Source organism: Podarcis cretensis (genome assembly GCF_951804945.1).
Source record: "Podarcis cretensis genome assembly, chromosome: 5".
NCBI classification, from domain to species: Eukaryota; Metazoa; Chordata; class Lepidosauria; order Squamata; family Lacertidae; genus Podarcis; species Podarcis cretensis.
In genome coordinates this window covers 88,362,500-88,378,409 of record NC_137174.1, presented here as the reverse complement: position 1 = coordinate 88,378,409, position 15,910 = coordinate 88,362,500, and the positions used below count along the sequence as shown (strand labels likewise).

General features: G+C 43.4%; 1 protein-coding gene across 1 annotated transcript in view; it reads left to right on the top strand.

The window, feature by feature from the left end:
- The window catches only part of SPATA16 (spermatogenesis associated 16), a 168,721-nt gene that overhangs the window by 68,307 nt on the left and 84,504 nt on the right, over positions 1 to 15,910 (top strand). Inside the window, exon 4 of the mRNA XM_079977989.1 lies at positions 4,541 to 4,630. Within this exon, the coding sequence (XP_079834115.1) occupies positions 4,541 to 4,630 (90 nt within the window). The remainder of the gene's footprint in view (positions 1 to 4,540; positions 4,631 to 15,910) is intronic.

The window sequence follows — 15,910 nt, the reverse complement described above, 5'->3', positions numbered from 1 at the left end:
ATCAAGAGGGAGGAGGGAGGAGGAAAGCTGTTGTAGCATCATGGGATGGCTGCTGCTAGATGGCAGTCAAAAGGGTTTATATTATTATGTTACACTATGGTGGGTTTTTTAAGCACTTCAGGTAGAAATCTGCCGGTGTAAATGAAAGAGACAGGGATAAACTTGCTATGGAAAAGTCAGGACCTGGGACAGATCCCAGAAGCAAGGGGAAGATACTGAAATGCAGGTCTATTAAGCGCATAAAGCGGCAGCCCTGTGACTTGGTTCTTGACAGCCTAGCATCCCTTGGTGGCCAATGAACATCCCTGATGAGAGTTGTAGTCCAGAAACACCTGGAGGACACCACACCGACTACCCTTGAGTTACACCTTCTGTCTTGTCTGCCAGAAGCTTATTGAGAGTGAGTGGCCCTTCTTCATTGCCTGAATAATAATAATAATAATAATAATAATAATAATAATAATAATAATAATATCCTGCCCATCTGGCTAGGTTTCCCCAGCCACTCTTGGAGGCTTACAGCTTATCTAAAAACGTAACAAAAACATCAAGCATTAAAAACCACCCCAAACAGGGTTGCCTTCAGATGTCTTCTAAAAGTTGTGTAGTTCTTTGTCTCCTTGACATCTGAAGGGAGGGTGTTGCACGGGGAGGGTGCCACTACCGAGAAGGCCCTCTGCCTGGTTCAAATCCACAGCTGTAGGGTGACAATCCATAGCTGAATCCTTTTTCTCTGGGTATTCTGCAGAGCCTTCTTCTTCAGACTAGCTCTCTGGCCATGCTGTGGTCTGCTGAGATACTACCATCAATTTCTTCTTTGCAACACAATTACTGCTTGAGGTTTCTGGAGGAGTCCAGAACATTTTTGGAAGGTTTTCTCCAAGGTGGGAAATCACAGAGGGACCATACCCACCCCATTATCTGTCTAACAGTACAGCTGCAGCTTGGTAAAACAGTTCAGGAGGAGAACATGAGGCAGATGAATGTGAGCATTAGCAGACACATCCATCAGTATAGAGGCAGTCATGTGAATGCTAAAAGCAACTAACTCTGTTGTATATTAACTGGCCTGAGAAAATTTTATTCAGGGGCACAAGGACATTTCTGTTGCTCTTCTCCCTTGTTCTTTTTAAAGCAAGAGACAGAGAAGTAAGACTGTCTCTTTCTCTGCCATTTTTGTGAACCTTTTGCTTTTCTTCTCCTGAATGGGTACGCTTGTTGTTGCTGCTGTTTTCAGTTCAATCCTTATCAGTTTATAAACAATAAATCCAATCACCTTAAAACACCAAAACACACAAGCATTACAAGCAAATCACTACCAAAACATAAAAAGGACAATATAACCCCCAAAAAGAAAAAAATGTAGCTTTCTTCTCCGCCTGATGACTTCCGACCTCCTCTGCATGGATCCTTTATTTCCTTATTAACTGCATCTGTTTTTCAGTAAACCTCACCAATTTTAAATGTTGTTTGCATTCTTTTTAACTTGTGTTATTACAAGAGTTAATCAAAGCATATTAAAGATTTGGTATGGGGACAATGTTCTTTTAAATGCAGTCTATAGATGTCCCATTCTTTGTTAAACTTTTGGATCAACCAGTCTCTGACCTTTTCTTTCATGTTCGCTAATTCTATATACTCAAATAATTTAACTTGCCACTCCTCTTTAGGTAAAGGGACCCCTGACCATTAGGTCCAGTCGTAACCGACTCTGGGGTTGCAGCGCTCACCTCACTTTATTGGCCGAGGGAGCCGGTGTACAGCTTCCGGGTCATGTGGCCAGTATGCCTAAGCCACTTCTGACAAACCAGAGCAGCGCACGGAAATGCCATTTACCTTCCCGCTGGAGCGGTACCTATTTATCTACTTGCACTTTGACGTGCTTCCGAACTGTTAGGTTGGCAGGAGCAGGGACCGAGCAATGGGAGCTCACCCCGTCGCAGGGATTCAAACCGCTGACCTTCTGAGCGGCAAGGTCTAGGCTCTGTGGTTTAACCCACAGCACCACCCGCGTCCCACCGCCACTCCTCTTTAGCTGGTGTTTAATCTCCTTTCCACCCTTTGGCTATCAGCATTCTTGCTGCGGTTGATGCATACATAAAAATCATCCTTCTTTCTTTTGGAGTGTCTGATGCCATAATACCTAGAGGAAGGCTTCAGGTTTTTTGGCAAACGTTAATTTAAACATTTTTTAAAGTTTATTATAAATAAGTTCCCTGTAGCTTTTTTTGTTTTTACAGTTCCACCACATGTAGTGCATTGTTCCCTCCACAACCTCAATCCTAAAAGAAGCTCAACAACTTTGGCCCTTCACTTCATCAAATCTGGCCCTCTTTGGAAAAAGTTTGGACACCACTGCTCTAGTTCTTTACACTTCCAGCAAAGGTTTGAACTGGTTTTATACATTTTAGCCAGTCTGCTGGGTGTAATGTACCATCTGCGCTTGTTGTTTTTAGCGCCTTGGAGACTGTGCATCTTTTTGCTCCACTTCTCCTCTGTTTAAAGAAAATGATAAATAAACTTGATCTTTTGACATGGCAAAGTTTTCTCCCTTGCTACCTGTCTACAGTTTGGCCCCCTTTGATCACACATGGACTAGAATGGTATGCTATTGCTTTTCGCCAAGGCTCTAGGAGGCTATGCTGCCAATGTTAAAACATGGTCCAGACATGCTTTGAACAATCATCTGGATAAGCCCTGGAACTATCAAGCAAGCAAAAGTAGCTTACAGATCTCCTCATTTAGCAAGTAAGTTACAAAGGTATTAGGAAACGCTATCGTACTCTTCCATAGAGCAGGGAAAGCAAAAGCAGTTGAGCAGATCGTCATAAGATTAGGAAGGAATCAGTCTGAAAAGGAGGAAAACCTGAGAACCAATTTGCTGAGATTTTGCTACAACTTAGTCGCAGGTTTGTGTGTGTGTACACACCTATCAGAACACATCATACTCTAAAAGTAGAAAATGGGTGGCTAACTACCAGAAAATGATTGATTCCCTCCCCCAGTCCTATTGCTTAGCTGCGGTGCAGTCAATAGCCTACGGAGGAACGATCAATATAGCTATTATCAACTGTTGACTACAGTTTGCAAAAGCAATAATCGCCTTTAAAATCTTTTTGCGGCAGTCTCAGTGATCATCAAGTTTGTTAAGGTGTTGAAGTTCTGAGTTGAGTTAGCTCATCTTTAAAATGCCAAAAAAAAATAAAATATTGAGGCTGTTGGACTTCTTTATCTAATTTTTGATTTAACGAAGGGTCTGTCCATTGCTAGAAGTCTGCTGTGAGCTAGCACTGTGTGTTGAGGCAGAATTACCCAGGATCTGCAGAAAGAAAAATAAGAGGGACCAGTAGAATTACTTTGCCCGCCTATAACTGTATTTGCTTTTAACATGCAAGGCTGATCATTATCAGGATGGATCACTTTAGAAAGAAAGAGAGGGCGCCATAGCTGTTTCCTTCCCAGCTGCAATTCCTATGGAAATCACTCCTCTGAAGCTGTTATATGCATTGAAAGTTTCCTTTGGTATCAAGGAATAGAAGCCATTTTCACTGGGCCCACAGCAGGGGAGGAAAGGGTTAAACTGCCCCTTTCTGTCTGCTGTGTTCTCAACGATTATCCCCCCATCAGAGGCTGCTATTTGCATTTTTAATAAAACAACAACACAGCAAAGACAAAGGTGCACATTAAATGCAAAAATGGATATGACATCTCATCTAGCTTGGCCTTCATTGTGGAACCCTTGGATGAATTTCCCAAAATCTCTAGGAGTCACACACACAAAGTACAATTTGCAAACTACAGCCATATATACATAATAATCACGGCAAATGTTTTTAAAATGAATTCCGTTCCATTTTCTACTCTTTTTTTTAAAAAAGAAGCAAGATCTGGGTCTTGAATCATTGCTGAGTCTTGCATCTCCACTACTCCAATCTAAAACGGGAACCCTGAGTGCAAAGTATTTCAAAGGAGTTTCAAACAGGTGGGGGGGGTCTTGCCTATTGCGGTAAAATTGCAAGGTGCCTCAATAAAGCAAAATGAAAAGATTCCCTGCCTTCCCACTGCCATGGCTTGGTTCTAGCAGCATTTTTCGTCCCGGCATTGTGATGTTGATTTTTGCATGCATAATGTACGATTATTATCACAACCCCAAAAATGCAGATGACAGATAACAAAAGGCATTATTACAATAATGTGCAGTGTCTTGCTGATTTTTATATGCTCACTAAATGCAGCAGAACATATGCTCACGGGGGTTTTAACCGCTGCTTCTGTAATAGGCAATGCTATGAATGAAATTACATTTATGACACAGCTTTAATAGACATTTTAATAATGTCTGTTCGTCTATCTCGGCTGTCAACAGAGATGTGATAATTCATTGTTCGGTATTGGGAGAAATGTGACCATTACAGAACTAGGAAGGAGATATGTCTGCTGCATACACCCTGCATGTTATCCAGCGCTAGGTGTTAAATGGCCTTAGAACAATCTTTCACTTCAGTGCTTTGACTTGCATATTTGTTTTCTGTTTTCCAAGGAGCATAATTCTGAACCCAGCCTATTTCCGTAACCACCTTCGCCAAGCTGCCGTGTTCCGATGTTTGGAGAGATATTCCGAGGCTGCGAGGTACGTCTTGGATTAATTGGGCAGCCTTCCTACGTGGAATAAATGAATTCCCCACTGTTACTTCATTATATCTGTTGCTCCTTGGAAGAGCTGAGGAGAGTGATTGAAGTGGCAAACAGGCTCATTATGGGATCAGCGAGTTTCTCCCATTTCGAACCTTATTTCCATTTATACTGCTGGTCTACTGAGACCAGTATAGTCTACTCGGGCTGGCAGTGGCTTGTCAAGGCTCTTGCCTGACGCAGCCATCTCTGCTGCTTTTAACTGGAGATGGGGGAGAACAAATCCAGGGCTTTCTGAATGCGAGGCATCTATTCTACCAGTAGGAGCAAAGGAATCTGCCTTACACTGAATCAGACTCGTTAGTCCATCTAACTCAGTATTGTCCACCCTGGCTGGCAAAATCCTCCAGGGTTTCAGGCAGTGGACATTCCCAGTCCTGTCTGTAGATGTCAAGAATTGAATCTGGGACTTTGTGCATGCAAGGCAGATGATCCACCACTGAGTTGTGCTCTTTTTCCATTCCCTAATTTCTCCATGTTCCTTAATTCCCAAGACCACTTCCCTCTCATTCCCCAGACTATTTTGAGAACCACAATGAATTCTTGCAACTCGCGTTGGATTCCCAAGTTTCAAATTCATACCTCCTTAATGCGATTGTTTACATATTTTCCTATTACGGATGATGCTGTCATACTTATGGATTTTATAAGGGGTGGGGGGATGAGAGTATGGCTCTGCTAATTAGAACTAATGAAAAGATTGGGAATCATCCATCTTGCCAATGATTAATCAGTCAAAACAATCCGTTGCCGAAATGTGCATGGGAGGGGAAAACACAGGATTCTTAAGAGAGTGAAGGATCTTATTATAGAAAAACAAGAGGACATTATGCTGCAATGTGCCTTCCAGCCAGTGGTATAGCAAGGTCAGGCGGTACCCAGTGTGGAAAATTTCTTGTCACCCCCTCCCCCCACAGGCACACTGAAATTTATTTATATTTTTGCCTGCAAAAATGGTTTGACTTTATTTCATAGCCAAAGCAAAGTCCCGTATTTTTCGCTCTATAGGACGCACTTTTCCCCTACAAAAATTAAGGGGAAATGCGTGTGCATCCTATGGAGTGAATGCAGGGTCCTTGGCTTCAGCGATAGCAATGCAAAGCCTCCGAAGTGCAGAGGGAGCACTCCCTCCGCGCTCCGGAGGCTTCTCGTTGCTTTCGCTGAAGCCTGGAGAGCGAGAGGGGTCGGTGCGTACCGACCCCTCTCGCTCTTCAGGCTTCAGGGATAGCTGCCTGAAGCCTTCAGGGCTCAGACTCTCCTGGCTTCAACAGAGAGGGAGAGCTGCGCAGCGCCCCTTCAGCCAAGCGGGAGGAGAAATGGAAGGGGCTCCGTTTCTCCTGCCGCTTCACTGAAGGGGCGCTGCACAGAGAGGGGGAGAATTTTTTTCCCTTGTTCTCCCCCTCTAAAACAAGGTGCATCCTATGGTCCGGTGCATCCTATAGGGTGATAAATACGGTAGTTGTTGAGCTTTTTTTGCAGAGATCGCGGCGAGGAGTCTGGCTGCAGCGGGAAGCCTGCGCGTGCCAAAGCCACAGCGTCTCTCACAGACATTGAGTGCTGCACAGCATTTTGTCACCCCCCCTCGGAGGTGACACCCAGGGCGGGCAGCACCCACTGCACCCTCCTTGCTCTGCCCCTGCTTCCAGCATCCTCCATGTTCAGCATTCCAGCTATTCCTATTTTTCTTTTCCATATGACATTAAACATTCCATAATTACTGCGCACATTCAGCTATGGGCTATTTGAGGGACTTAAAGTTCCTTGTTCTTCTGTAAACCTTGCGGTTCCTCCAAACATGCTGATACCTCCCTCGTGTTTCTCAGTGGGACCCCAGTTTTGGCTACAGTCGTATTGTCGCTCACCCCACCTGAGTTCAATTGATCCTTTAACAAACAACACGTCATTAAGAGGAAAACTGCCTTTAAGATTTTAATTTTCAGTCCCCATTACATGGATGTGCCAGAATCAAAACAATTCTACAACAAACGTGCACCCTGCGATTGAATTCCTCACCAATTAAAACTTGCCTCTGCCATGTAACAGAAGCTGTATTTGATCCACAGACCCTCAAAGTGTCCCTGTTTTCCAGGGACAGTCATGGATTTACAGAAGCCATTGTGGTTTCTGATTTGATCCTAGAATGTCCCGCTTTTCCTTAGCACGTCCCTATTTTCATCAGAGGAATGTTGGAGGGTATGGGGTTATGTACCCCACAAACCTGAGCCAAGGAGATAAGTAACTCTACAACCTTTAGAAGACATATGAAGCCAGCCCTGTATAGGGAACTTTTAAAATGTTTAATGTTTTATTATGCTTTCATATATGCAGGAGAGTAGCTGGGCCAACCCAGTCAGATGGGTGGGCTATAAATAATAAAATTACTATTACTACTACTACTACTATTGCTATTATTATTATTATTATTATTATGGAATAGGACATCCCAATTTTCATCGGAGAAATGTTGGGGGGTAAGGATCAATCTACCAACAAAACAAAGGCAAATCTTGGAAGTCATCAAACTTGATTTGGTACGCTGGCTGTTGCTTAATGCTGGTTTAAGGCATGGGTAGGCAAACTAAGGCCCGGGGGCCAGATGTGGCCCAATCGCCTTCTAAATCTGGCCCACGGACGGTCTGGGAATCAGCATGTTTTTACATGAGTAGAATATGTCCTTTTATTTAAAATGCACCTCTGGGTTATTTGTGGGGCATAGGAATTCATTCACTATTATTTTTTTCAAAAGATAGTCTGGCCCCCCACAAGGTCTGAGGGACAGTGGACCGGCCCCCTGATGAAAAAGTTTGCTGACCCCTGGTTTAAGGCCAACAAGAATTCTTCAAAGTTCCAAAACCTGAAAATATCTTAAATTCTTAAGTATGTAAAACTTGGGTTCTATTGTGCCATTGTGCTCATGCAACTGACTAGCACTTCTGCAAGGGATCTTTCCCCCTCCTCTCCTATGCAGGTCCCTGTGCACTCTCAAAATCTGCTCCAAGGGGTTGGAGCAGATTCTGTAGGTATGTGGGGAGAGGAGAGGAAAAGGAAGTCCTGCTGTGCAAGTGGAACCCTGCTCATGCAGTGCTGGATGCAATCAAATCTGTGCAGCAACAACAACAACAACAACAATAATAATACTTTGTTTATATCCCACCCATCTGGCTGGGTTTCCCCAGCCACTCTGGGCAGCTTTCAACAGAATATTAAAATTCAATAGTCTAATAAACATTAAAAGCTTTCCTAAACAGGGCTGTGTTCAGATGTCTTCTAAAAGTCTGGTAGTTGTTTATTTCCTTGGCATATGATGAGAGGGTATTCCACAGGGCGGGTGCCACTACCGAGAAGGCCCTCTGCCTGGTTCCCTGTAACCTCACTTCTCGCACGGAGGGAACCTCCAGAAGGCCCTCAGCGCTGGACCTCAGTGTCCGGGGCTGAACGATAGGGGTGGAGACGCTCCTTCAGGTACACTGGGCCGAGGCAGTTTAGAGCTTTAAAGGTCAGCATCAACACTTTGAATTGTGCTCAGAAACCAAAAAGTATCTTCAGCACTGGAGATTTCCTAGCATATCCCTGTGACTGCAATTTGTCCAGAATTTCCCAGACATGTCTAGGATCTTGATGCTGATCACCCAAAAAAAGCTCATCAACTTTGAATATCATTATTTCCCTATAAAAAGCTCCAAAACATTTGTATCCTGAACTTTACTTCTAGAAATATGGCAACCCTACTTTCTCTGATTTTAATACTGAAGTTTAATTTGTTCTAACCCAGCCTGGGAACAGGTGGTTAAAGTTGGGTAATCATCATCAGCATCACTAGCTGCTGGTGGACTCTAGATCACATCCAGCAGGGCACTTCTTAGGCTAATCTTACAATCTCTACAGGCCAGCAGAAGTGTGGGAGACACAACAGAATCCCAAGACGTGTTCTGTAGATGTCAAACAGTGAAAATGTTGTGGGGGAGTTTCTAAATTGGGTTTGCTTTGATGGTGGGAGAGAGATGGATGAAGTAATAGGAGAGCAACTCAGAGTCTGACAGAAAGGCTAATGATTTCTCCCCCAAGTGAGATAGATTCCCAAGCTGGCTTGTGAGGGGACTGCGACGAGGAGTTACACTAGAATTATAGCAGGAATAACATGCCCATAAAGAGGGAACGTTAAGGTTAATGTGCCAGCTGTAAATCTTTAATGAACTGACACCGGTGTCCAGAAATATCTGCCTTTGAAATTAAGAGTCAAGGTCTGTTCTTAGATATACAAGTGGAGACACTCGTAAATTCGTGGATGGGCTCTTTTGTGTGTGAATGCCTTCTCTATGGCTGTTATCATTTCTCTCTCTCTCTCTCTCTCTCTCTCTCTCACACACACACACACACACTCATGCAGTATTCATATACACATGCACCATTCCCATAGACTCATGCACACACAACCCAATAAATTGATCAGCGGTTCAATACTACTGCCATCTGCATTGACAGTTTGCAGAATTTTTGAGCAGTTGGAATGTTTGAACCTCTGATAATAAAAATTATAGCAAGTATGGATATACGTAGCTTCATCTATTGACCACTTCCTATGAAAACAAAATGACTGCTTATATAAAAACAACGTGAAAAAATTATGGGTGAAATAATTTATGTGTACAATTATATAAAAAAATATGGAGGAATGCCCCCCCCAATTGCCTGCCAAGCAACTATACTTATATTTTACTGGCACTTGCCTGTGTCTTTTTGAACGTATGTTCATAACCACAAGGACTAGCATTATTTGTTTATTTTTAAGCCAAAAAAATTGAGATTCTCGTGAATCTGTTTCAGCTGTCAGATTGACTGTGGTAATGTCTGTTTACTGGAAGTTGTTGTTGTTTAGTCGTGTCCGACTCTTCGTGACCCCATGGACCAGAGCACGACAGGCAATCCTGTCTTCCACTGCCTCCTGCACTTTGGTCGAACACATGCTGGTAGCTTTGAGAACACTGTCCAGCCATCTCGTCCTCTGTCGTCCCCTTCTCCTTGTGCCCTTCATCTTTCCCAACATCAGAGTCTTTTCCAGGGAGTCTTCTCTTCTCATGAGGTGGCCAAAGTATTGGAGCCTCAGCTTCATGATCTGTCCTTCCAGTGAGCACTCAGGGTTGATTTCCTTCAGAATGGAAAGGTTTGATCTTCTTGCAGTCCATGGGACTCTCAAGAGTCTCCTCCAGCACCATAATCCAAAAGCATCAATTCTTCAGCGATCAGCCTTCTTTATGGTCCAGCTCTCACTTCCATACATCACTACTGGGGAAACCATAGCTTTAACTATACAGACCTTTGTTGGCAAGGTGATGTCTTTGCTTTTTAAGATGCCGTCTAGGTTACTGAAAGTAGAGAATGCTTTTTATGCTACCCAGTCCTACCATGCTGCGTGTTGAGAAGACGGCTAACATCAGAGGTAGGCAAAGTTGGGCACCTGCTTAGCAACCCTGCAGGGGCCCCTGGCCATTAGGTCCAGTCGTGGCTGACTCTGGGGTTGCAGAACTCATCTCGCTTTATTGGCCGAGGGAGCCGGCGTACAGCTTCTGGGCCATGTGGCCAGCATGACTAAGCCGCTTCTGGTGAACCAGAGCAGTGCTCGGAAATGCCATTTACCTTCCCACCGGAGAAGGTAAACCTATTTATCCACTTGCACTTTGACGTGCTTTCGAACTGCTAGGTTGGCAGGAGCAGGGACCAAGCAATGGGTGCTCATCCCATCGCGGGGATTTGAACCACCGACCTTCTGATTGACAAGTCCTAGGCTCTGTGGTTTAACCCACAGCGCCACCCACGTCCCACTCTGAAGCTGCGGTACCTGTGTTTAAAACACAGTTGCCTATTTTTCCCCAAGGGTGCTCTGCAAGCTAATATCAGATACAACCCGCTATTAGAACAGATACACAGAACAGATTGGCTGGTGCACTGATTCCATATCGCTTAATCCTGCTTTAGAAGGAAACGGCAGATTGAGCAGACCATAGTTTCCTATGTCACTCTGAATCATTTCCATATATCTGTCAGTGACCACTTAAAATGTGAAGTTGCCCAGTAAGTGCAGAGCAATTCCCTTCAGTCACTGTACATTCTCTAGACATCTCCAGCACGCTGTTAAATTTTGCTCACCATCCAAGGTTTAAATATCTTTCCTATTCGAGGCATTTGACGCTCTCCAAAGCGCTGTCAGTTCTTTCATTTGGAAAGCGTTTTGAGAACCACTGAAAGCAGCTGCTCCATTCACTGATGATGTGTGTCTTCCCAGTCTGACGACAAATCTGGAACATGAATTTAGGCTATGAACCTCAGGAGCAAGCCAAAGAACAAAGAGACTTGACCAGCAGATGAAAACATTTGGCATCCCTGTGCTTTCATGTGACGCTGGGCTAAAAGGAGTTGCCTTCACACATAGCACTTTAAACAATCTAATTCGCTAAGACTATATTTCTCCCTGCTGTGTAAATGAAGCAGCCTTGGATCAATTGAACCTGCCAAGATATCACAGCTCTAATATCCTGTGGAAAAGTCAGAGCAGGCACATCTCTTCCTATCCTTCTGCTTTCTCTCAAAGAAACGTTTTTTTCTCTTCTTCCTTACAAAAATAAATCGCAAGCGGTGCCACCTCAGAGTCTATGGATGTCAAGCGGTCCTGACATTTTGCCAAGCGTCCATCAAATTGTACTTACAAATCTCCTCAGACTTACTCTAGCTAGAATCCTCTATGCTAAAACACAGAAAGCAAACCGATTAGAGCTAGTTAGAAAGCTACGAAAACAGTTATTTGTCATTAAATTGACAATGATGCTAAAGGGGTAAAGAGCCTACAAAGAAATATTGAGGGTAAGATGGTGACAGCAGAGCTTACATTGCCGACATTGCATGCTCCTATTACCTTTGATCCACCGTTCAGCAGGTTTTGCAGATTTTTAAAGCATTTAAAAGCAACAGCTGAAAACCCAAAACTATAGTGTGGGTAGGGATCACCATCGGCAACAATGCCTTAAAAATAAAAAATAAAAATTGAGGAGGGTGGGAGGGATATTCATGGTCTTCTACCACAAATATATGTCAAACTTTACTGAGTTTTGCTGGAGGACCATGATAGAGAATAGACCCACCAGCGAGTTTTCACCTCCTACGGGGAGAAAAAGAAGGGGAGGACAGAACAGTCATGGACTGTTACCAAGAGGTATCGGAATATTGTAAGTGGACTTCTGTTCTGAGGGTGCCCAGGACAGCTAAGGCTGGGAGCATCTCCTGTCTGTTAGGCCCAGAGGCTCCCGGCAAAACCCAAGGGCCTGGAACACCCAGGTATCCAGCCCTCAACGCCACCTTTTGAAATGTTTTCCACTAATCATGGCGTTTCAGGTATTTCCTTTTTTTTTTTAATAAAATTTTTATTAATTTCCAAATTTTTAACAAACACAAAAACAACATAAAAACAAACATAAAAAGTCATACTTTCTTTACCTCATTTCCATAATCCTCTTTTCCCGGACTTCCCCATACCTTCCCCTTTTTGCATCCTTTATTTTAAACAATTGTTCAACATCCCTTCTTAGCCAATTAAATATAGATTCATTCTCCTTTTCAATTTCACCCTAAACTTAACAGAATTTACCGCTGCAATTCTACGTCTTCCTCTCCCTCAGCATTTTAGCACTCCTCAATTTTATAGTAACTCTTAAGATATATTTTAAACTTCTTCCAATCTTCTTCCACAGTCTCTTTCTCTTGGTCACGGATTCTGCCGGTCATTTCTGCCAGTCCCATAAAGTCGATCACTTTCGCCTGCCATTCCTCCAGCGTGGGTAGCTCTTGTGTCTTCCAATACTTTGCTAGGAGAATCCTTGCTGCCGTAGTAGTGTACAAAAAGAAATTCTTATCCTTCTTCGGCACCAGCTGGCCGACCATACCCAAGAGAAATGCCTCTAGTTTCTTGTTAAAGGTGCACTTAAGCACTTTCTTAATTTCATTATAAATCATTTCCCAGAAGGCCTTAATCTTTAGGCAGGTCCACCAGAGGTGGAAAAAGGTACCTTCAGTCTCTTTACATTTCCAACATTTATTATTGGGCAAATGATAAATCTTCGCAAGCTTGACTGGGGTCATGTACCACCTGTAAATCATTTTCATAATGTTTTCTCGTAAGGCATTACATGCCGTGAATTTAATACCTGTGGTCCATAACTGCTCCCAGTCAGCAAACATAATGTCATGACCTATGTCCTGTGCCCATTTGACCATAGCTGACTTCACTGTCTCATCTATTGTATTCCACTTCAACAGCAAGTTATACATTCTTGATAAATTCTTAGTATTGGGTTCTAACAGTTCTGTTTCTAGTTTCGATCTCTCCACCTGGAAACCAATTTTCCTGTTTTGTTTGTAAGCCTCCATTATTTGAAAATAATGGAGCCAATCTCGTACCTTGGACTTTATTTTCTCATAACTTTGTAATTTAAGTTCACCACCTTCTTGTTCTAAAATTTCAGAATATTTCGGCCAATTAGTTCTCATATTAAGTTTCTTTACCTCCTTGGCCTCCATAGGTGAAAGCCACCTGGGAGTTTTATTTTCCAATAAATCTTTGTACCGTATCTAAACATTATATAGCGCTTTCCTGACAATGTGATTTTTAAAACCCTTGTACACTTTAACCTTGTCATACCAGATATATGCATGCCAACCAAAGTTATTATCAAATCCTTCCAAATCTAGAATATCTGTGTTCTCAAGAAGTAGCCAATCTTTTAACCAGCAGAAAGCTGCCGATTCATAGTACAGTCTCAAGTCCGGCAGGGCAAACCCCCCTCTTTCTTTAGAATCGGTAAGTATCTTAAACTTAATTCTGGGCTTTTTGCCCTGCCAGACAAATTTAGATATATCTTTCTGCCACTTCTTGAAACAGTCCAGTTTATCCACAATTTGTAGTGTCTGAAACAAAAATAACATTCTAGGCAATACATTCATTTTGATTACTGCAATTCGACCTAACAAGGAAAGCTTCAGGTTTGACCATATTTCTAAATCTTTCTTTATCTCAGTCCAGCACTTATCATAGTTATCCTTAAATAAGTTTATATTCTTAGATGTCATGTTAATCCCCAGGTATTTTACACTCTTTGCCACCACTAACCCAGTTTCCTCTTGGAATCTCTCTCTTTCAACATTTGTTAAGTTTTTTTCCAGTACCTTGGTTTTTTGTTTATTCAACTTAAATCCTGCGACCTGGCCGAATACTTGAATTAATTCTAAAGCTCTTTTAGTACTAGTGTCTGGCTCTTGCAAGGTCAATACTAAGTCGTCTGCAAAGGCCTTCAATTTGTAATGTCTGGCTCCGACCTGAATCCCTTTTACCAGCTGGTGAGTTTCAGGTATTTCCTACCAGAGCTGAGGAGGCAAGGAGACCTCCGCTGCAGAGAAAGGGTCAAATTATTATTTTTATTTCTTTCTTTATTTATGCCCCACCCATCTGGCTGGGTTTCCCCAGCCACTCTGGGCGGCTTCCTAAAAAATATTAAAATACAATAGTCTATTAAACATTAAAAGCTTCCCTGAACAGGGCTGCCTTCAGATGTCTTCTAAAAGTCTGGTAGTTGTTCTTCTCTTTGACAGAGAAGAGGGCGTTCTGGTGGGAGGGCGTTCCACAGGGCGGGTGCCACTACCAAGAAGGCCCTCTGCCTGGTTCCCTGTTACTTGGCTTCTCACAGCGAGGGAACCGCCAGAAGGCCCTCGGTGCTGGACCTCAGTGTCCGGGCAGAACGATGGGGGTAGAGACACTCCTTTAAGTATACAGGACCGAGGTCAGCACCAACATTTTGAATTGTGCTCGGAAACGTACTGGGAGCCAGTGTAGGTCTTTCAAGACCAGTGTTATGTGGTCTCGGCGGCCGCCCCCAGTCACCAGTCTAGTTGCCGCATTCTGGATTAGTTGTAGTTTCCGGGTCACCTTCAAAGCAGCAAATGCCTTCTAAAGCTTGTTTAGTTACTCATTTCTGTGGCTTGGGGGGGTCGCATAACTCCATACCCTCCAACATTTCTCTGATGGAAACAGGGACGCACTACCATACCCTCCAACATTTATCCAGTGAAAATAGGGATGTCCTAAGGAAAAGCGGGATATTCTGGGACCAGCTGCAGTAACCTGAACAACTTCTGTAAATGACTGTCCCTGGAAAATAGGGACACTTGGAGGGTCTGGCAATGGATGTGACTCTTCCCTTTGTACAGCAGGCTGTGACTCATACCAAAGTCAAGTTGGGGTATACATATAGAGAGAGATAAATATATGGGCATAGATATATAAGATATGAGGGACGCGGGTGGTGCTGTGGGTTAAACCACAGAGCTTAGGACTTGCCATTCAAAAGGTCGGCGGTTCGAATCCCCGCAACGTGGTGAGCTCCCGTTGCTCAGTCCCTGCTCCTGCCAACCTAGCAGTTCGAAAGCATGTCAAAGTGCAAGTAGATAAATAGGTACCGCTCTGGCAGGAAGGTAAAAGCCATTTCCATGCGCTGCTCTGGTTCGCCAAAAGCGGCTTAGTCATGCTGGCCACATGACCTTCAAAGGTAGCCCCACATAGAGTGCATTGCAGTAGTCCAAGCGAGAGATAACTAATCCAAGCGAGAGATAAACATCAGCCTGATCAGCAACGAAGAGAATGGAAGCAAAGGATGCCTTTTCTGTGAACACAGAACTGAGGGACAAGTGGTGGGGAGTGACTGTGACTGTGACTGTGACCTCCACCGTCCCCAGGGAAACACTCCAAAAGGACACCTCTGCAGATTAGCTCAGAGAAAGCTACCATTGATGTTCATCAGGTTCTGCTGAAGCCTGTAGGAAAGTCCAGGCTGCCTGTTATTTAATTTGACACCAGCATATGATGTCAGCCTACATACCAAAAATACCAGTTGCTATTTCTTATGCTAGACTTGTTAGGCTTTCAACAGTCCAAGTTTCTTTTAGTGGGTTGTGTGTGTGGTTGGTGTTTTTTTTTTTAGCTCAGAAATAACACTTGACTCAAACTGTGCTGGGCCAAGTTTTGGAGACTCCTTTGGTTACTAATTAATCCCCCCCCCTTTACTAAAAACAACAGAACCAAGCAATATATTACCACCACTGGCACGATTTATTTCCTTAAAGAAGATGGCAAATGCATTCATAAGATAAGAAAATGCAACAGACCTGAAATTGCAGCCCT